This window comes from Falco punctatus (genome assembly GCF_963210335.1).
Source record: "Falco punctatus genome assembly, chromosome: 3".
Classification (NCBI taxonomy): Eukaryota; Metazoa; Chordata; class Aves; order Falconiformes; family Falconidae; genus Falco; species Falco punctatus.
In genome coordinates this window covers 29,755,468-29,777,264 of record NC_137582.1, presented here as the reverse complement: position 1 = coordinate 29,777,264, position 21,797 = coordinate 29,755,468, and the positions used below count along the sequence as shown (strand labels likewise).

At 41.9% G+C, this 21,797-nt stretch overlaps 1 protein-coding gene across 1 annotated transcript in view; it reads right to left on the bottom strand.

Moving 5' to 3' along the window:
- The window catches only part of NIPAL2 (NIPA like domain containing 2), a 144,414-nt gene that overhangs the window by 30,870 nt on the left and 91,747 nt on the right, over positions 1-21,797 (bottom strand). Inside the window, exons 6-9 of the mRNA XM_080380125.1 lie at positions 20,339-20,510; positions 10,226-10,282; positions 8,097-8,218; positions 1,972-2,068 (exon numbers count right to left, since the gene is read on the bottom strand). Of these exons, the coding sequence (XP_080236251.1) occupies positions 1,972-2,068; positions 8,097-8,218; positions 10,226-10,282; positions 20,339-20,510 (448 nt within the window). The remainder of the gene's footprint in view (positions 1-1,971; positions 2,069-8,096; positions 8,219-10,225; positions 10,283-20,338; positions 20,511-21,797) is intronic.

Below are 21,797 nucleotides of genomic sequence, written 5' to 3'. Positions count from 1 at the left end.
GCAGATAGGAGAAAAGGCAGAAACCTTCTTCCACGAGATGCCTCTAAGACGCCAACAAAGCCTCACCCACCCCTCCCGCAGCCAGGGCCTTCTGCGGGTCAGTCCCCCCATCACTTTGCTCAGCAGAAAGGTTGGGGAACAGGCAGGAGGCTCTATGCGTAGCTTTGTGGGGACTACCAGGCACCAGGACAGCTGCAGGAACCGCAGCCAGACACAGTTCTGGGTTTCCTGCTCAAGGAAAATGTCAGTATTGCAAAAGTTCCCATGAACCAGGACTTGTTTGTTTGTGTCTTTCTTAATAGAGCAGAAATAATGACACATATTTCCTCAAGCTGTGTATGCTCACCAAAACCTCAGCAGCCACCAGCTGAAATGCTATTTTTAGTTGATTGCAGCCTGACCACCAAACCACAGTTAGTGCCTGCTGGGGCACAGGTTTGCAGCCCTGCTGCTGTTCAGCGGCTCCATGTGTCCCTTTGCCACTGGTGGCATCAGGGCTGGCAGGCTCCACAGCAAAATAAGCACGCATGGCTACACAGCCCAATGGCCCAGGTCTCCCAGAACCATGTGTTGACCTTTCTTGGGGCACCCATTGTGGTGGGTCTGCCCAGAGCTGCAGCAGTCAAGTGCAGAAGCCCATCTGGGGATCTTCAGGCTTCCAGCTCTGCAACAAGGAGGCTTCCTGCTCCTCATGGCAGGGTTGGAAGCTGCAGAGCAGCTGAGGCAAGCTCTGCCAGCATGGCTAGGCTCCGTGCTAGGAGCTAGGGGATAGCTGGACTCACACTTCACTCCTTCAAATCAAGAGCAGTCAAACAGTTAGACCTAAGGCTTTTGGGACTCTTCCACTTCTACCTCATGCAGGGAGCATGGAAATCCTTCAAGGCATCTGCAGAGTTACAAACCCTAATGCTCCTAGTGCTGGGAAACTTAAATGGGATGACTGTCCCAAAAAGTTGATCCGAAAGTCTGAGCTTTTCAGTTGGGTGAGAAACCACTCAGGGATCCGAAGGAAAGCAGTTGATAAATCTGCAAGAGTTTTTCATTCAGTTAAATCCAAATTGTGTAACTGGCAAGCTTTAGTGATATTCTCTTTTATCAAAACATTAATTACCAGCTCTATTAGAAATGTGCTTTACAAGCCTTTGCAGACTGATACATGCACCCACGGAACTCAGTGAAAATATAACCATAGGTTTCAATGGCACAGTTCAAGCACCTTTCCCTTCAACCAAAGAAATGTGGTGTCTCACCAAGATTTCATGGAGAAGTGACAAGACAGGGATGAGAGAAGACACAGGGTGGTGACAAATTTTTAATATATGCCTGCAAGTCGTGGGGCTTCAGAGATAGCCTTCTGACATTTTTCAAAACGGATTTAAGCTTAACTTTAGGGAAATCTGCCTGATAAATTGATCCTCCCTTGTTTTCCTGGCTATTGTGCTAAAGTTAATCAGAAGGCAAACTTCAGTGGCCCACTTTGGAAAGGTGGTAAACTAAGAAATGCTGTGTATGCAGACAGGCATAGATAATTCAAAGAAAAGTTCCTGTATAGTCACAGCATACCACTGCATTTGTTTACAGGGTGATTACACAGTCTTAAGCCGCTCTGTTTTAAAGAACTGATTTTCACAGCTAGTCTGCTGTCCAAAACAAAGTTTCAAACAGTCAGCTCTCCCAGGATCTACAGCTAAAGCATTAGTTCAAAAAAGCTTCAGAATAGCATTGCACACTGCATATTAATTTCAGAAAATCTGTAAAAAGAAATAGTCTCAGCAATAAGCACAGAAACTGTTTCATAATCAGCTTTTCGCTTCAAAGGGACACCACAGCAAGAATCATGTGAAATGTTTCAATGATTCTCCTTCAGCATTCTGCTTTGAAATGACCCTAATCTAAACTAGCTGGGGAGACTGACTGACAAGGAATTACCAAGTAACAGACAGGAATATTAAGCAAATAATATGTTCTTACCCAGTAGTGCTACCATCATTAACAAAACCACGATGTGTTTCACAGCCTTTCTTTTGTAAAAATAGAGGAGAATGCAGAATGTTATAATTTCTAAGATCTGAAAATAAAAAGGAAGAAAGTTAGAGCTGTGAAACTATGTAATAAATGGTTCATTCAAAGTCTTTGAGATGTCATATTCATTTTCACTTCTCTAACCATTCAAAGGAGAATTACTTTATTAAGCATATTTTGCTAAAAACTAACCTTATTGCCAGCTGACTAAGCTATCAAACAATTGTTGTCATTTATCTTTCCTACTATAGCAAGTTAAACTTCAAGCATTCCTTATTTCTTTAGTTTTCCTTTTTGGACTTATAGCTATATTTTGTCACTGGTAGCATTGAGAAAACTTTTTTAATGTGACAGTAAAGACACTCATGTTTATTGGTAATAACTCTTACAGAAACTCTAATTCCTATGGAGTACAGCACTTACCTGGAGGAACAGCAGTCTCTCCTTCTAGCTATAGTGGTATTCCTAGCGCCACTCTTCGTGACATGCAAGCTTATTTTTGGTACCCTCTTTGCCCTTCTCCCCAGTCCTACTAAAAAAAAAATCCCCCCAAATACTGTCTTTTTGTTCAAACTTTCTGCTGTACATTGTAAGGAGGAAAACACTGATTTTATGTGGTGGTTCTCAAATCACAGATACCCGTCAGGAGCTTGCCTTGAGAAGCTCCATGACACATTAGCAGACCACGCTGCAGGACATCTGCGGCTGCCGAAACAGCTTTACCTTCGCTGTGCATGGTCCAGACTTGCTCCTTCACTAACATCTGACAACTAAATGACAGAGAGTTAAATTTACTGACTTGTTAATGTGTCTCTTTGCAGCTTCCTTTAGGAACTCTTGCCTTTTGCCATCTCAAAAGCATGGGTGTCCTCCCTCCTACCCTTGTTACCCGAATACCCCTCTATGCCTAAAGAAAACAGTGCAAGAGCCAAAAAGCTTCTGTAAAGCCCTTAAGGCTTAGGAAAACAGGGATGATGGACCTCTGCACTGAGAGGTGCTGAGAAGCCTGGTAACCTTAGAGACAGGATGAAGAAAGAGAAGTTTGTGCATGTTGGAAAGTAATCAAATGGGAGAAATAAGACAGAAAATGAGATTGTCATCATTGCTGAATCTGGTTATTGTCATTTTTTGCCAGCAAAACAAGTCATAGAAAAACCTCCTTTTATCTCCTTGGTGTTATCTTACTATTTTATTGTTTATAATGCCACTCCACTCTTAAGCCAACAGTCACCATAAGGCAACATTAGGCTCAAAAATACCTGGGTGTTGCACCAATGAAATTGCCAAAGCAGTGCCTTAACAGTTACTAGTGGTGGCTATAGCTGTAACATGGCCAATTTCTCATTTTGGAGTGCCTGCAGCAGGGAAGCAGTCATCAGCTACATTCAGTTACTAAAATTCTCTACCACACTCACACCTTCCCCAGTTCAATAGTGTTCAAAAATATGAACAGAACATAGTTATGCTTCAATTCATTTTTTATTTACCTTCACGTTGATCCCTTGCTCCCAAAGACAACTGAGAAACAATTGCATTTCAGAACATTAAAAACACAAATTTGGACTTTTCACCATCTTTCTTTAAAAAAATGTCAAATATTTATCACAAGATTAAAAAAAAAAAAAAGGCAAGCTGGGTGGTTATTTTGTAAAATGCGTTGAATAAATGAAGCATTTTGCTTTTAGGTAAAAAAAAAGCATTCCTGGACTTATCCATGCTTAATAATCTTTGCAATCTCTTGTGAAGTGCTGGTCTCATCTCCCTCCAGAGTGACATCATTCCCAACCGGTCCTGCACCCAGAGGTGAAAGCTGGGCCACCAGCTGCACAAAAAAGAGTCTTTTGCTTCAGTTTGACAGTAAGTAACTTGTCCAGCCCCCCCAGCTGCATTCAACAGTGTAACACTGGGTATGTCTAAATCAGGAACCAAAGCAGAAGTCATGTTAATATTTGCAGACAGGTGAGTTCATCTTGACCTCCCTATGGAAAACTACAACAGGGTTTTGAGGGAACTCAAGAGCAGAAGTAAAAGTAGCAGCTTCGTTCATTGTGCCACTGGAAAACACATCTTAGGGCCAGAGGGGAATATTGCATGACCAGGCTGCAGCTACAACAGCCTCCAAATAGCTTCAGTTGCTTTTTTGACAGTGAACAAATGCTAACAGAATAGAAGAAAGCTGTGTTAAATAAATATTCCCCACATGGAAAGGTACCCAGGCTAGAGAAAGAAGTTCAAGAGATGTCCCAGGTGTCCTCTTCCATGATGTGCCGGCTCAGGACAGGTACACAGGATGGTGTGACTGGCACGGGGCCATGGCACCAGGTGACAGAGCACTGTGACATCTGTTTCCTCCCCCCAGTGCAAACCTGAGCGCCCATCACCTCTCCCAGACTCTTGGACTGGTTGCCACAGAGCGTGCAGAAACCCATGAGGCAGCCCTACGGCAGCCAGTCAGCTACACGTCAGGTACTGATTCATTTTATATCCCCTGAGAACTTCAATCACAATGCTGATAGAGGGAAGCACCATCATCTGCCCTGTCAATCAGATTTCAAACTATGAAAGAACAATCATCCAAAACCAAGCTCAGCGACAGTCGCTGGCTGAAACCTCTCCATCACACCAGCTCTGGCATTCCACTCCCTCTTCCACCTCACTGGGACTCCCAGAGTGGCAGGCAGTCCGAGCACCACCAGCCTTCACTGAGCCAGGTCATCGGTGCTGGCTCTGTCCATCTGCCCTCTGTTGGTCCTCATCCTGTCATCACTTCTCTTGCTAAAGCTACCATAAAGATCCACTATGATCTCCTCCTGTTTAAAAGCAAATGAACCCACTAAGAAGACTCACTTCTGAAACAGCCAAGCAAAACCATCAGAAGGACATAAAAGGATCCCTGATGGCAGCTCTGGAAGGGGTGCACAGGTCTGTGTGCTTGGCTGCTGCTGCCTCCTGGGGAAGCCCCAAAAGCAGAAGCAGTGTAGAGCCAGAGGTGGCAGTCCTATGGCCAGACCTGGGGAGAAAACTGATGTTTGCTTTTCAGGGTTGTTATTTAAGCTTACTCAGCTCTGTCGAGTCTCACGCTTTTCACTAAGCATGAAATTCAAACAGTTAGTTCTCACCTCGTGCTGCCCAGCAGCCAAATTATTCTTCCATGGTTCTCTGCTGTTCAGTGACCCACTAAATGGTCATCTTTACCACAAGATGAGGGAGGGACCATCACATTGAGTCACACTGCAAGCAGAGTGCATGGCTCCTAACAGGACCTCACGCAGATGGGGACTCTCCTGCGGTGCCCCAGCTGTTGCTTACTATTGCCTCCTGAGAACGACCCAAAACAGCGCTCGCTCCCATAGTTGATAGCTGTAGTAGTGTTAAATACAAAGTCCAGGAATGGGAAGTGCGTAGATTATATCAACTTCACATACTCTATTTAGTGGAATTGAAGGAACTTGACCTGCTTACAGTCATTTTTGCTATTATAATTAATCTCTACTGAAGTCTCCTCAAACCCACATCTCATCAACATTATTTTTTTTTATAATCATGATGTTTTCCATGTTTCTAAGCATTATCAGAAGGCACCAGAACAAAATACCACATTGTCTGCCTCAACTGTTTTTCTGGGATATACAGCAACATAGAGACCCGTGAACCAGGATGGTCTTCTAGGCACTTTGAAGGAAAAGCAGAAATGCTTTGAACCTGATTTTACAGAGATTAAATATTAACAACCCAATACTCACTATGCTTCTGTTTAAGGAAGCCTAAGAGCTTCATCTATAATTGATGTCTTCTGTAGTGACTCAAAATGCACACAAACAAAAAAGAAAAAACCACCAAACTAGGATAGCTATTCTTGCTCAGACATGATTGTGCTACTGCAAAGTCTCAGAAGGTGACTCCAAGTTGTCTCATGTGGGAGCTAGAGGCTATTTCTGCAGTACTCTGATGCCAGTGGAGTGCCACATAGGAATGGTTTATCACCCACACAGAACATTTTGTACCACTGGGGCTTTGTATTTCTCAGCAGACCACACTTTGGGGCTACTTTTAGAAAGACAGTTGGGCTGCGTTATACTGCTGTACCGTCTCCTCACTATATCTTTATACTGGAAACTCTGCAACTTCTGCTGCACCTTGTTATATCTTGGTAGCCAACCTGTGCTAGGCATTTTACAAACAGTCATGAAGAGCTAGATCCCTGCCCAAAGGGAATGTTTACAGCAGGGTTTGCTTGAACTGCCAGCAGCATACCAGGATAATCGGGCTGGTACCTCGGAGTCTGTTGTGATGCCTTTCACTCCACCCTCTTTTTTGGAGAGAAGAAGCTCAAAACAGATGAATTCAGGGAGCAGAATGAAGAAATAAAGCTTTTTTTGTTGAGTCAACAAGACTTGCTGTGTACTTGCTCCGTCCTTCCCTGCAACCCATGTGGTACATGTAGAATTGGATGCTGGCTGAGGCAGGGAAAAGAAAGAAGGGAGGGGAAAGAAACTCCAGGGGTTACCTACCACCACCTCATAATGCCTCCTAAGAAGAATACAGCACAGTCTTCATAGGCATTCAACTGTGTTCTGATTAACTTTTCCTGAAATGAAGTCAAAAAAGTCCTCAGATGGGAAAAAGCCCTTTTCCAGGAACCTGTTGTTTTTAAGAAAATATGAACAGGATATGGCACAGAAATTTCTGGTGTCACTGGGTGTGGATAGAGAGTTTTCTCCCTCCGCCACCTATACACAAATAGGTGAGTCAGCAATTTAAAATCAGTGCCAAAAATGCCAGGCTGCTTTAGTATCTATAGGTGGAACTGCATGGTAAAGGGGATATTCAGTGGGAAAGAGGGAGGGTCCTTCAGTGAGCACGGAGACCCCTGTTCTGAACCCCCTCCTAAAGATGTCCCTCTCCCTCTGCTGATTTGCTGAAGCTCTTGCTGAGGCTGAAGCCACCCCTACTGAGTACCGCAAAATGCTTGGGCACTGCCTTCAAAAGCCTCTCTTCTGCCTGATTGAAAGCGCATGTTGTGATTTATGCAGCATGATCATGGATTTTTTCCATTGAGCTGTATCACCATCTCTCAGGAGCTTTTAAAATGCACAAAAAATTGAGCAAGAGGATCAATATTTCTGGTGGTAGCATGTACTTTCTGCTTAATCAGTAGTCTCATGGATAGTTAGATGTATGTAAAGTCTGCAGGATGGCTGAGAGATTAAGGTCCTTAAAATGTCGACTCCGTGGCTTTGTAACGGAGATTCCTACTGAGAAAAGCGTGGGCACTAATAATCTAATCCAAGTGAATCACTTTCCTGGGAAAAAAGTAGCTGCTTCTGAAGCTCCTATATTGCATCTTTTACATTCAGCTGCAGCAACAAATTTTCAGCATTCCAAAGGAGAAGAGAGAGAGAAATTCCTCCTACCCACTTGTCTTGTTCCTGATGCTAATTAAATACATCAAAGACGATGTATGGTATTTGAAGTTTGTATACAGATAATTTAATCAAAATGGTATTTTTGCATTTGAATTCAAACTCAGGTTCAGATTAACCTGAGTGGCAATGAAGCCAGCTGCCTCTTCACTTCTCAACTCCATACAAAGATCCTTTCAGCCAGGCTTAACGACGTGAGGACAAAACACAGTGATATGAAAGAAAAAAAGCAGTAACAAGAGCATACATAGCCTGATTTATAAAAGCACACAAGTCCATCATGTTCCAGAAAAGCATTGTAAATTAGATGTACATGCAGACAGCGTAGCATAAACACATATATAGGAAATATAATCAGTGCCAATATTTAGGTTTTCCCTCAGGCCCACCAAACCCCAAAACTTTTCTTTTCTTGTTAATCCTTCACAACTGTGACTTCCCTCTGGCACACAGCTTGAAAGACATCTTTTGGTTCAGCACATTTTCAGCTTGGGACTGGGTTGATGACCCATGCTCTCTCTCCTATCAGAATCACACAATTTATCTATTTATCTTCATAGGCAGTTTTTCTGCCACTAATTCATAATTCTGCAAAAAGCCCCATAACCCCAGGTTTTCTGATTTAGGGAGTAGTATGAACCAGATACTCACTGAATACGCCAAAAAAGGCCAGCTCACTAAGTAATTCTGTACTCGTCTTGCTGTGAGCTCTTGGGGTACATTAGGAGCGAATGTCACCAACAAGTAAGTCCCTGTTACTGCCAGTGTTCCTCCTTGAAAGAAAGGACACGTTATTTTGGTAATACAATATTTGGTAATCATGGTCATCCTTGCTTTCCAGCTGATTTGGAATAGTTTCTAGAAGACAATTTAAGTCCATTTAATCAGATCTCAGCTTAGGTAATTGGGTTGCCTTGCCTTTGTGGTACTAGCTAGTGTAATTGTTACTGAAGACTCAAAGGATTTTGGATATATGAAAAAAGCTGTCAGTAAAGGCTCATGAATTAGGGTTCCAACCCAGCAGTGCATTTTCAAATGTTCTCCATTCTAAGACCAAGTGCATGACAAAAGGAAAGCAATCCTTTGTCTTTCTCACAGGCACAAAGCAGGTCACATGAATTTATCCTAAACTGAAAGGACAAGCTGCTTACTGAGGCAGACAGGTAGATCATTAACCAGTTTAAATAAACGTAATTCTCCCAAAGTCGGTGTGGCCACCGAGATCTGCACCAGCTATGGACCTGCCCTGGAAACACTAGGCACAACACATATGTTCCCATCCAATGCTTATGCTAAGCTGTCATGAAGCCAACATTTTGGCCGCTCCCTGTTGTATTTGCAGACCTACAGCTTTTTATAAAAGGCTGATTTGCAAAAGACTGATCAGCCACTAGGTTGCCAAGGCGTCTTTTCAAGGTCAAACTCGCATTATTAGGCTTTTAATAAAAATCTGGAAGTTCTGCCTTGTGGACAGCCAGTTGACAAACGCAGATGTTCATCGAGGTATCAAGATAGAAGTGAGCTGATCCTGAGCTCATAAACTGTATTGGATTAAGGAAGACATTAGCTAATCTTTTTTTTTTTTTTTTTTTTTTTTTTAAGTAATCTTTAAAATTCTTGGCAAACCTGTAAATCGGTATAGAATACAGGGCTCAGGAATACAAAACAAAGCACATCCGGAGGGTTTTGCTGGCACTGCTATTGCACACAGTTCCTTTGTAAAAGCATAACTGTTCTATATTTATGTGCTTGCAAAAACATCACCATATTTCCCATCATATAGCTCATTCCTATGGAATGTAGCAACATTGTTAAATCCTTCTTGCGAAGTCAAACTCACAGAAATAAAATAAATCAGTGCTGAACGCTAGTTAAAGCAACACACAATGTAGAGGGCTGTAAGGGAAACATGATCAGTCAAGGGAGGGGGGGTTTGAATGTAGCAGCTGAGCTGGCAAACTTGGAACCCAAACCTAAATAAATATTGTATAGTATTCCTGGAACAATACCGAACAGATCTCTCCAAAACATTTATGAGAGCAGCTGAGTTGTCCTTGTTATAAGTATGGACAATCAAGCCTAGATGCTAGGAACCCCACAGAAATATCAGGTGCCCTGTAGCAACTTCAGGTACACTGTTCCAGCCAAGATGGCTTAGTGTAAAACCCAAACCCTGCAATGGGCTTGTCTGTCACCATTACTGTGTTCAAGCTGGGCAGTCCTGATATGCAAAAAAAAATCTTGGACACAGACAAAAAGTTGACATGTTCTTACAGTGAAGACTCTGTTTCCCAACAAAACACTTGACAACATGATTATTTGTTCTTTGAAGTGATAAAATTAATACCAAAAGGGAGGTTGTCACTTTTAATTGAGCTTGAATTTTTGTGCAATGTCTATGCAGTAAGAAAAAAAAAAACACTTCTATTTGAATGAATAATTCAATAACTTCATTGTTTTTATTAAAATTGTGTCGTACTCATAAAGATAACACTAAATACAACCTCAGAGGCAAAAATAGACAATGAAAATAAACTTGAGCAATAAGGACACATAAGGAACGAGTTATGGTTATAAAAGCAGAGGATTTGGGAATGCAGTCTTCTTCACATGCATTGAAAATTCTCTCTCTTTTTGTCACTTCTTCCCAATTTTGTGAGTATCTGCCTTGAAACACTTGCTTGGGAAAGTGGGAGTGTGAAGGTGGGGGGCTGCGTGAGAGTTACAGCTTGCTAAGCATATGGCGACACACATGTCCATATTAGCAAACGCTTACTTACCCAATATATCAGCAGCCCTCACGGTCTTTAGGAATAAGACAGAAATAAATGCACTACCTAGAACAGAAATATAAAGACACTTTTTATATTTGTTAGAATATCAAGTACTACAGCAAAAAGCTGCCCTGGGCCAAGTTTAAATATATCTTGTGGCTGTTGATGTTGCACCATACCATGATATAACCAGCCAGGAGTCCATTCCGGCAACCAACCAACCCTCAGTTTTTGTAAGGTTTTAAATGTATCCAGCAGGCTCTCGCATGGTTGAAGAGATGCAATACCCTTCCCGTCTCCCACGCAGGCCCTGCTTAAACTGCTCTGATTCAGTCATATGTAGAAGTGTCAGGAAAGCTGGGCTCTGATCAGCCTTATTGGTTCACTCACCATGTTGCTACCTACATTATATGTATACATGTATATACACACACATAAATATATGCTACCTACCATACACTATATGGACTTGCTCAAGGCAAATTGCCTCATGGAGGGATGAAATCCTGCTTCTCTAGAATTCAATGTATTAGAGGCTTAGAAATAAAGTAGCAGCAGTACAACTGAGGGGAGGAAAGCCATTGCAAAAGCGCAGCAGTATGAACTGAGAGAGTGGTCACAACGTCTGCAAATAAGCAGGTGGAAGAACCAACATATGAGAGTGACTTGTAATGAGGAAGAAGAAAAATGGAAGTGAGCTCTGGAAACATCCTCCTCTTCCCTGGGCAACCTTTTCCCTTGTCCAGCTCTTGCATCTCCCCTCTGCCAGCTCCTAGCCCTGCCTCTTTGGGGTAGGCAGTAGTGGGTGGGTGAGGGACAGCAGCAGTCAGGCCAGGATTCCTGGTAAGCAGCTCAGTGTGGACACCCGCTAGAAAGAGAAGAAGGGGTTTCGACCAAAGATGGATGACTCTGTTGGCCACCTGGGAGAGACGGCTCTATTCCAGCACACAACGTTAGAGCGTTTACTTCTAATGGGAAGCAAAAGAGGCTGAATAGCTCCAGCATAGAAGAGATGAGGAAAGGCCTTTGGGAGAGGTGCATCGGTAATGTTAGATTCAGTTAGAAACCTCAAAGAAAGACTCTGCCCAGGAGGGACAGTGAAGGGACACACTGAACCTAAATCACGGGATGCTGTTACAAAAGCTCTGTTCCTGCCTGCAGTGTGAAATCCTTGGTTTATTCTTGAAATAACAGTTTAACCTTTTTGCAACCATCTTTGCCTCATTATCTCTATTGTTCTGATGGAAAATTTAATTTGTGGTTAGCTAGTAGAGGTACTTTAGTTATATATCTGTAAAGGTTCATACCAAGAGGTAAATCGAGAACCAGAATTCAGCATCGTGTCTGCGTTATCCAGTCAGTAGAAAATCAGATATAGTAGAAGTCATAAATTTAAACTGTATCAAGTAATGGAGATCTAGACAAATGAGTAAGTGCAATAAAAGAATCTTAACTGAAAATGCCTCACTGAAAGTAAGCTGCCTGACACAGTTTTCTTTCTTCAATGTTTCAGTGACAAGTTTGCTGTAAAAAAGACACTGGTATCCAGGCAACACTGGTAATAGCAGAGCTACCTAGGTTTAGAAAAGAAAGAGGACAAAAAACAGAAAAGAAGCAGCATTAGCCCAAGATAGCGTAGGAATTAATTACTGCTTTGTCTCCCTGCTGTCACAGCTCTCCCAAACCCCACCTCAGCCCTGTCACACACAGCAAAGACCAGTTGTTTAATGAACTGATGCCTCAGTGATTTTTTAATTTTTTTTTTTTTGAGGACTCCATTATCTGGGCTCTGCACTCAGCAGAGATCTAGTAAATGCAACCTAGGGTTCAGTTCCAGCGTTGGCATCCAAATTAGGGCGAGATATGTTATGCCCCAAATTCCACTGCCTACTTCTCTAGAGATGACAAACGGCAGCTCGGGGGGATCACAAACTCTGAGGCTGGCAGTGGGCACAGGGAGGCACTGGAACGCAGCCAGAGAATGAAACTTGTCACTCAGCCTGTCATCCACCTTAATAATACATTCAAACGTGGCAAGCTCTTTCTCCAGAGATGGGTGGTAATGCACAAGAGATCATGAGCTTAACAGAATGTGTGTATAATTAATGTTCTTTATGATGTGTAATATGTAGAGGAATCTAAAAATAGGACAGGTTTTAAGAACATGCATTAGGCCATCTGGGATGGGAGGAAAAACTGAAGTGGGAGGGGAGGCACAACACCAGTGTGAGGAGAGTGACACCCAGGAAAGACTGAACACAAAAGACAGCTGTCCCTATGGATAAACCACCAACATTTCATGTCCATTCAAGAAGAAGAAAAGCAAATGGGGTAAATCTAAGCAAAGAAGCAGTGACATAGAGCTGATCAGATGCTAGAGAACGTACATGACTCATTAGAAGCCTGGCAGACTCTGGATATTACCTTCAGGGATGAATTTTAAGCAAGTTGTGGTAGCGCAGCCAAGAGAGCACCTTGTTATTACACACTGGCTAACACAATATTTTAATTTTAATGTTTATTTTGTTAATTTTCTGGGGCTTAAGCACTGCGGATTTGACTTTTAAATAGTCTTTTATGTTCTTCAGTTTGTGGGGTGGGTTTGAACCAGATTATAACAAAGAAACCAAGGGCAGATCATCTCAATGCAGACAGTGGCTCACAAGAAATGATGGGCCAGAGGAGGAGGTGTATGAAGGGACACTGAGCCCCAGGAGTGCAGGCTGGCATTTGATCATTTTGCCTTCTGCTGGCTTGCAGCTTTCCCTGGCTGACAAGACAAATAGCAGGCACCAAAGTGTGCCCCAGCAACTCAGTGAGAAATGCACAGCCCTCACAGCCACCCTGCCCCTCTTCCTTAACTCATTTGGGCTCCAGCCCACAGGCTCAGGTGCATTGAGCTGCTTAAGACATGATGTCCTCCAGAAAGGGCAGAAAAGGCAATATGCTAGATAGCCAACACATTCCTCCTGCCATCTCTTCTCTGTGTGGTGGCCTCCAAGCTGACCCTGCTGTGAGCAGGAGGTTGGGTTAGGGACTTCCTGAAGTCTCTTCCAACCTGAGCTGTCCTAGAACCCTGTAAACCTTTGGCAGAAGGGTAAATAGGCATTCAGAGGCTACGAACAAGCATACCAGATATACCAGTTAAAGCCCTTACCGAGTTCCAAATTCAGCTCCTAAACGCAGCCCTGCTGAAACCCCTGTGCTCAGCTCGCCAGACTCCTCTCCTACCAGCCCTCAGACCAAGATGAGGTGCCTGCCATCTTTCCACTTCTCCTCCTCACCACCAGTGATGTTACACCTTTGCACTTTCCTTCTAGCCCGCTTCCCCCTCGACATGATTTCACTCCATTGCCGCAGCATGAGTCCAACTTCCTACCACCCCATCCCACTTTTCCCTCTCCTACACCAGGGTCCTCTTGTTCCCCCTCTGCCACAGAAGCTGTATGCCTCCTCCTCCTACACCATTGTACTGATGTGGGAAATAAATCACCGAACATTATGTTGAGCTCTACAGATGAGCAGACCAAGGAAACAGCTTGGCAACAAGACAAGCAATTTATTATCATTGTTCTGAAGCCTCATTGCTTTTAAACCACTGTTTTTAAGCAGTAAAACACATGTACAACTCTAAGCCTAAAGTGTCAGCCTGTAAGTCATTGAAGCAAAGACTGCATCCCTGGTTGTCTGAGAAGACTTGTATACTTCTGGGTGAACCAGAACATTTTTTAGCTTTTTAACTAATCATTAAAGTAAAACTTCCAAACCTAGACACAGATCTTAGTCCCACTGAGAGTGGTGGCTCAGAGCCTGCTAAATCAAGAGAAGAGCAGAAAATCTGGGACATGATCTGTTAAGAATTAAACATTACAGAACCAATACAACCTAATGAAATCCTTGAATTCATTTCATGCCTTGATTGCATCATGCTTATATTAATATCCACGAATTGATAAGTAAATAGGTCCTGTAAAATATCTCTATGACAGAGCCTTTCTGAAGGCTCATGAAGCTCTTCAATCTTGAAATAGAGATTTAGTATTTCAAATGAAAAATATTATTGCTTGGAACTACGTCAAAACCACGATAAACAAAAACTATTGGGTAGCAAATGGGAAAAAAAAGAGTTTGTTAAGGAGCATAATTGTTTTATTGAAACAAATTCATCTTCTCACACATCAACATAAAGGAGGCTGGTTTGCATTCATTATTGAATGGATATGTATCCACTATGTAATGAATTTTTATGTATTCACATTATAGAATGAATATATGTTCACTGCAGCATGTGAATTTCAATTTAAATCGGAAAAAATGGTAGAAAATTCCATTTTCTGTGAGATACGCAATTAGGTGCCTTAAGGGAGTGCTATAATGGTGCTACATGTAGCTTACTCAGCTGCTCATTCTCTTAGGAGAGTGATCATTTATGATTATCTTCACATGCAGGTTTTCTCCAGCACAAATAGCAATAAAGAGTAGTGTGATATGTGGGTTCTGCCACAAGCAGACACTGAATGGTGAGAACCCAGCTCACAAAACAACTCCTCTGCCTCCTAGACATGAAGGCTGCAGTTAAGATTGTTTCTTGTTTTATTTCTCTAAGAAGGGAATAATACGTAAGAGAAGTTAAAGATAGAAAATACATACTGCTCCATAGAGCGCATTTTCTGTATTTTGCCCAATTCAGCCTTAAAAAAGTCAAATGAAATACTGTCTATCACTTACTTTTCCCTACACAAAACTATTTCACATATATTTCATTATTAAGTCGTTTTCCTGGTTCAGAAGCTATTTATGAATCTCATCTTTTTATTGTCTTACACTAAATAATTCCTTCCATAACTATTCATAACTTCAAACATCAGCATATCCTTCCTTTTCCTCTTTTCAGTTCTTAGAACATCTTCATGTACTATTTTAAATAGATTAGTGCTCTCTTCATAAATGCATAGATTGCTTTTACGGCTTCTGTGTTGTCCAATAAAATCACAAAATTTAATATTTGCCTCAACTGTTCATTCTGTTAAGCTTAACTGATTCAGTCAGGTAAAGCAATTTAAAACCACCCATTCTGCAGAATACTTTTGTACCCGTTTCACTGGTGGCCTGGACGAAATGCAGAAGGAGGAGCACTCACCATGACTCAAAGACTATTGTTTAATGTTTGGACTTCTCACAATTTGTGCAACAAGAAAAACATTCCACTTTGAGAACAAACGTTCGCACTATTTTATGCAACTTAAGGGTCTGCCTCTGTCTAATGAAGCACTTTAGGCTCACCTCATTGATTTTACACTAAGTTTGTTGAGCAGTGAGTCCTCAGGCTATGAGGATGCAGTTGCTGCTGGTCACATTTTAAGATGTGGCCTTATAGTATGCTTTAAGCAGACAGACCCTCAGCCTACCTTCCAAGCTGGAGAGATTCAGGACCATCTCAGTACAGAAGCACTTGGAAATGCTTTAATCCATCCCCAAATTCAAGCTATCCCTGTCTGCCACACAGTCAGGAAGATCTGGAGAGATACCGAGGCAGGTGTTTGATCACAAATGAGGAGGAGGTTAAGCAGGAAAAGAATGAGGAGCAGGTCTTCCTGGGCAAGTACCAGTATTTCCACAGGGGATCCAGAGGCTGCACACTAAGACAGGGGCAAGGGAAAAGGCTGAATTTATGAGGTTGCTGGTCACGAGAGGAATGTGGTTTAGCTGAAGGACAGTGGGAAAAAAAATATTTTAAAAAAGCGCCTAAACATTTTTATTAAGCGCATTCAGAAGGAAAGGAGCTGGTTTGGAGAAAGGAGCTGTGCTCACAGCCTTGGAGCAGACTGAAATCTCTCTCTCGTACAGAGGGCTACAGGGTGGGACATAAGGACAGGAAGCACAGATGGCCCCTAATGCTGGTGCACAGAGCAGGAGTCCATGTACACTCTGCAGGCACCAAAAGATAAATCACAGCTGGTTCCGAGTGCCTGTAGCACCATATCTGTGGTGGAGGCTTTGTATAAACTATTCATGCCTGAGAATCTCCCTGCCCTGAGACTATCGGCTTAAAACCTCCTTCACCTTACCCTGCCTACACCTTGGATATTACTGTCTTGCTCAAGCGGAGGGCAGGAGCTCGAGGAAAACCAGTCTGCTGACTTACTGCGGGTCATTTTAGGGTAGGCAGGGGAGAGGATCCAGGTATGAGGAGGATGGATGCATTTAGACCTGGAGGGACCTGCTTTTCCTTCAGGGCCAGAGCTCTGTGTCAGGGATAATTAACACAAATTTGGAGAAACTTAAAGAATACCTGTATGCACAGCCGGAGTCAAACAGAGAGAGACCTATCTCTGCCTAAGACATCTGGAAACAAATTCATCACAGCTAATAGACTGCTCAAACCTATTCTTACTTTATGTGATAGATATTAATGGTGCCCTGAATACAAAGGAAGATACAACAGAATTTAGTCAGCTGGTGCATAACTTCTTGATAGCTATCCTGATACTGAACATGTAACATTTCTAACATGATTAAATATTATTACTAGAAAAATAGTGGACAAAACATGAAACATTTTTCCCCATCCTTAATGCCAACATCCTAATAAAAAAGCAAGCCAAATACCAGAGGAATTGCTCAAAAGAAAGACCATTTAGGTGAGCTTAATTCTGAAAGCTGTATTATAGGACAAACACACTGCAGAGGGAAGGAAGAACTCTGAAAATCCTTTTGTTGCATCTTCTAGACAAGTCCAAGTAAGTATTTTAAAGAATAGTCTGGTGAATGTTTCCCAGTTCTCATTAGGAAAAAGACTCTCAGATATTCTCTTAGAAATGGATTTCTCCCACTCATTGTAATGTAACATCTTTGTGGCCCAAGAACTTGGGATTTTGAGAACTCTGTTACTAAAGACCCATCAGGGATATCAATTTTCAAAGCCTAAAGCAATTCCTTGCCCCACAGCTATTTAGAAGAGCGTACAAAAATGCAAAGGGATCTCAGCAATGTCAGTCTAAATGAGTTTAGTGTAAAACAACTCCCTACAGACTGATGAAAACTGCAGAAGAAATGATCTGTGATATGACCGGCCTCTCCTCACCACCCCCTTCCCCAAGCTATTTCTGCAGGCAAAAGCAAGGCAATGAGCTAAAGACCACAGCAGCCTAAAATTACCTGAGCTACATGTAAAACATTATTTTTAATTTTTAAGTATAAAAAGCTCTTTAATGATCACATCAAACATTTATTACTCCTCCACTTCTAAACTGAAAATTTACCAACTTCTCCTCTTGAAGAAAACAACTGCTGTCTTCTCAAACTATTTAAAACCCTGAACAGATGTAGGGCTTGCATCATTGCAACCACACACAGAAATACTTCCACTGTGTAAGAAGAAAAATATAGTGTTTGTAGCTTAATTCTGAGAAGAAAAAAAAATTAGGTCTACTGGTGTCATGCCAATTCATGGTCTGTGGTGCTGGATTCTTTCTAAAACCAGCCACCAGAAGCACCCAGCTCAGTAGAATGAGGCACAAAATTTTCACTATTTAATTGGTACCGGGTTAAGTGCAAAATTCAGTTGGATGCAGTTAAATGTGGTAGCAGAGCATAATAGATGTTGGCTCCATCTATTTTAAGATCCAAGATGCTTCTTGTCTCAGAGGTCTGGAGATATATGATGGGTACAGCCCAAATCCGTTCTGGGCAGAGACTCCAGTCTGCCTTATCCTCCTCCAAAACCCTGGTTACCAAGCAAGGGAAGCTTTCTGTGTAGATCCAGAGTGACAGAGATCTTCAGAGAATCCCCTAGATAACTGGGCATACTGCAAAGCACATTTGCCCTCAGTACACCACAGGTACTGAGTACCCAGTGTCAGCGAGAGTCAGCTCTTACCATGTGGGATGCGTTGACAGCGAATTTGGAAAACAATGCTTATCAGAAGGGTGGAGTTAGGGTTCAGATACACATTTGGAGTTTGTTATCAAGTGCTTAATTTCTTCATTTAAAAAATTAACTTATGAAAGACACACATTCTACAATACCTCGAAACAACTGCCAACTAGACAGTGCAAAGTCCACCCTCAACCACCTAAAAGAGGTCACAACTTAATGAGAAAAATATTTCTTGGTCTTTTAAATTGGAAAATTTGCTGCCTAAATTATCCTTTGCCCAGCTGTTAGCAGATGATACACATGTGTCTTGGTCAGTTTGTCATTGCCTTAAATGATGAACTCTTCTAAAATTAAAAGGATGCTGTCTCTCTCTGGCTTTAATTTCAGAAGACAGGATAGTATCTAGTGGTAGGAAATGTTACTGGGAAGTTATTACTGTAATTGGCTGTCTACATCATTTTTACTTTCCCTTCCTTAAGGGAATGTTTGCTAGACTAAATAAAATTTCAGATCTCTCTATTGTTTGGGCTATGAAATTGATACTGTCAGCTGATATATGGGAATGGAATATAAGATATTAAATTGCTTCTGAGGTCTTCCAGGGTAAGCATTTTGGGTCAGTCAAAAAAAAAACCCCAAAAAAGTGGATGAGAATTTCAGTAAGATATAACAGTTAGGAAAATGGTTTCTTGGCAGTTGTTACAAGCAAGGGGAAATGAAGAATGGAGGAAACAGACGCAATGCTTCTTTGCATGTTGCAAAGGTAAAGAAGAAGGAACCTGCCCAGATGAAAATCAACACTAAATGTGACCTCTTCTTTGTAGCATTTTAATAACCAGTGGAATTTTTTCCCTTCCCACTCCTTTTCACTTCTTCTTTCTAGTTTTCCACATTAGCATTTTACTCAGTTTCAGCAACAAATTAGATTGTTCAATGTCCCCTTATGTTCAGAGACATCTGGAAAGGTCTACAATTGTTAAAGATATAACTACTGCCACCAAAAATCACACTGGGATATGTCATATTAATTTACATTTTCATCTGGAGTAATTTCCCATTCCTTTCTTTGAAAAATCTTTTCCTACCATGGTGAACTACCACAGTTTTATCTCTCATTCTCCAAAATTCTGTGACAGCTTAACATTAAAGGTTACAGTAAATTGCCTGCAGTTTCCTTCCCTCACTATCTCTTTGCTAAATTGCACCCACTTATGGTTGGCTACCTCCTTCTACTACAGCCGGGTGGTCCACTGGGAAGATAATTCACCTTTTCTACTTTTCTGTGCAGAATCACTCACTGGAATGTCACTTCCCAGCTGAAACTGTTAGCCAGAGACAGACCACAAAATGTTATCACTTGTCAATAGCAAGCGAATGAGCTCCAGTGTGTGCAGAGCTGTTGCCATGTCTCAGCCCTGGATGTTTCAGGTGCGGATATGAAGCGACTCGATTAAGGGATGAGTCGATAAGATAAGATTCCTGTTTTCACAGCCTCTGTACAATATGTCCCTGTTCACTCTGCTTTGCATTAGCACAACATGATAACATTTTTAAATGCATGTTTGTTTATCAAAAACCCAGACGTCTCATATCTGTTAACACCTTAATTACAAAAAAACATGTGAAGTAAAGAGTAAGATCATATCAAATGAGTCTTAAGGATAGGACTTCTGCTAAAGCCCAATTAATCTGCACATGATGGAACCCATGAATAACTTTGAAAATGTCCATAAATAAACTAAACATTTCAGGAAATTTCTAGGCCCGTTTTGTCACACTCTTCAGAGAGCCGAGCAAGTTTGCCCATGTCAACATGAATCACGGTGATGGGCAGGGGACAGGCAGCAGCAACCGCTTGGTATGACAGTAACAGAAAACACGTGCAGGCAGCTCAGAGCCCCACGCAGCCCGCAGGATCAGCCCCCCGCTGCAGGGCGTGCAGAGCCAGCAGCGCTGGTGCAGCACTGGGGAACCAGCCGGGAGGAACTAGCAGAGCATAGGAGTGACACAAAAGGCAAAACTATGGAAAAAGAAAGATATTAAAAGAGTCTCTGAGTTAAGTCGAGGGTTTCTGTTAAACTGTCAGCTCGTGTAATTATACGCATAATTCCTTTTCAAACCACAGCATTAACATTTTCTCCTCGCATTCCTGCTGCAGTTTCTGCCGTATTACCCCTCTAGTCACAAACAAGCATTCAATTGAAGTATGTACTCAAGCAAGAAATGGCAAACCACCTCACCTATGACAGATACATATCCCAGTGGAGCAACAAGGGCAATGGGGGCAAATCCATAGGCTGTGAAACTGCCCACCTCTCCAAGCACCAGCAGGGTCATCCCACACCACCACAGCTTGCTCGTGTAGTAGGGCTTCGGCTCTGTTTGGCAAGCCAGTCGGAGATGAGCGCATTTCTAGAAAATTAATTATTAGGAAGAGGCATGAAAAGAAAGACTTCCATTGTGTTCTTATAATTAAGGGGGCTGTCAGCTTCAAATTCCAGGTGCGTTAAGGTTTTCTTTTTGAACATGACTTTTATCTTGTTGTTGCAGACACACTGCTTTGTGTTCAGTCAGTGCTGCTTCAAATGTCTTAGCCGTGATGGAAAGGACTGAAAAATTAGATGTCTGAATAAACCTGAAAAATACTAAGGGAACACTTAGTTAGTGCTTCCTAGCTGTGACTGCACACCTCTCTTCTTCTCTCAAAGCACAGCTCGGCAGTTGTGCAGCCAATCTGGAAATACTCAAAGCCGGGAGATGAGGCACAATCAGAACTGTGGCAACAAATGGGGAGAAGAGGACCAGAAAACATGGTGTTCCTGCTCTATGATACATATTCTCACCAGAAATAGAACGTCCAAATAAAAAGGCAGCACTTAATCACATCTGCTGTAGGGAGGACTCTAAATTAATTAGGTAGAATTTAGGATTTGGCTGTAATCTGTTTTTAAGTTAGAAGACGATCTCAGGTACGGTGTTATTTTCAGAAGGAAAATCAGTTACTGCTGTATCAACAGGCATAATATATACTCAAGTAATACTTCACAAACACTTCTTGTTACATGGAGAAGGTATCATTGACACAAGTTGTAATTGTTTTCTCTCTAGTTGTACAGCAAGAACCTGTATATAACAAAATAATTTGACTTTGATCACACTGGTCTTCTGAAACAGAGTCCAGGGAGTCTCCATCAGGAAGGTGTCGTGATTGGGACATTAGCTCTGCAGAGTACCATTTCCTTTCTCAGATTCCTCACCAGCTTCTCTGTACATGGGGCAAAAAAATTTGAAACCAAATGATTTTATTTTTTTTTTATAAATGGTGGTAAAATACATTTTTTTTCTCCATCACTTCATATTTGATTTTGGAAATGTCCCTGTAGAGGCCCAGGGAAATTGAAACAATTTCCCTCATACTCCCATTCTACTCCGTAGGCTATGCTACAGAGTACGGTCCAAACAGTAACATCTGTGATATACCATAGTCTCAGTCGCTCCTCTTGTTGACGGGATGCAGAACACTAGTGCAGCTTCATGCTGTGGTACATGTTCAGGGGATGAAATTCTACAAACAAGTTTAGCCCTCCAAGGAGAAAAGGAACATAAGGAAATCAAAATTCCTTGAGCCACAGACCAGCAATTCACAGTAATATCCAGGATTTTGCATGTCCCATTTTTATAAACAAATGAAGTCCAATA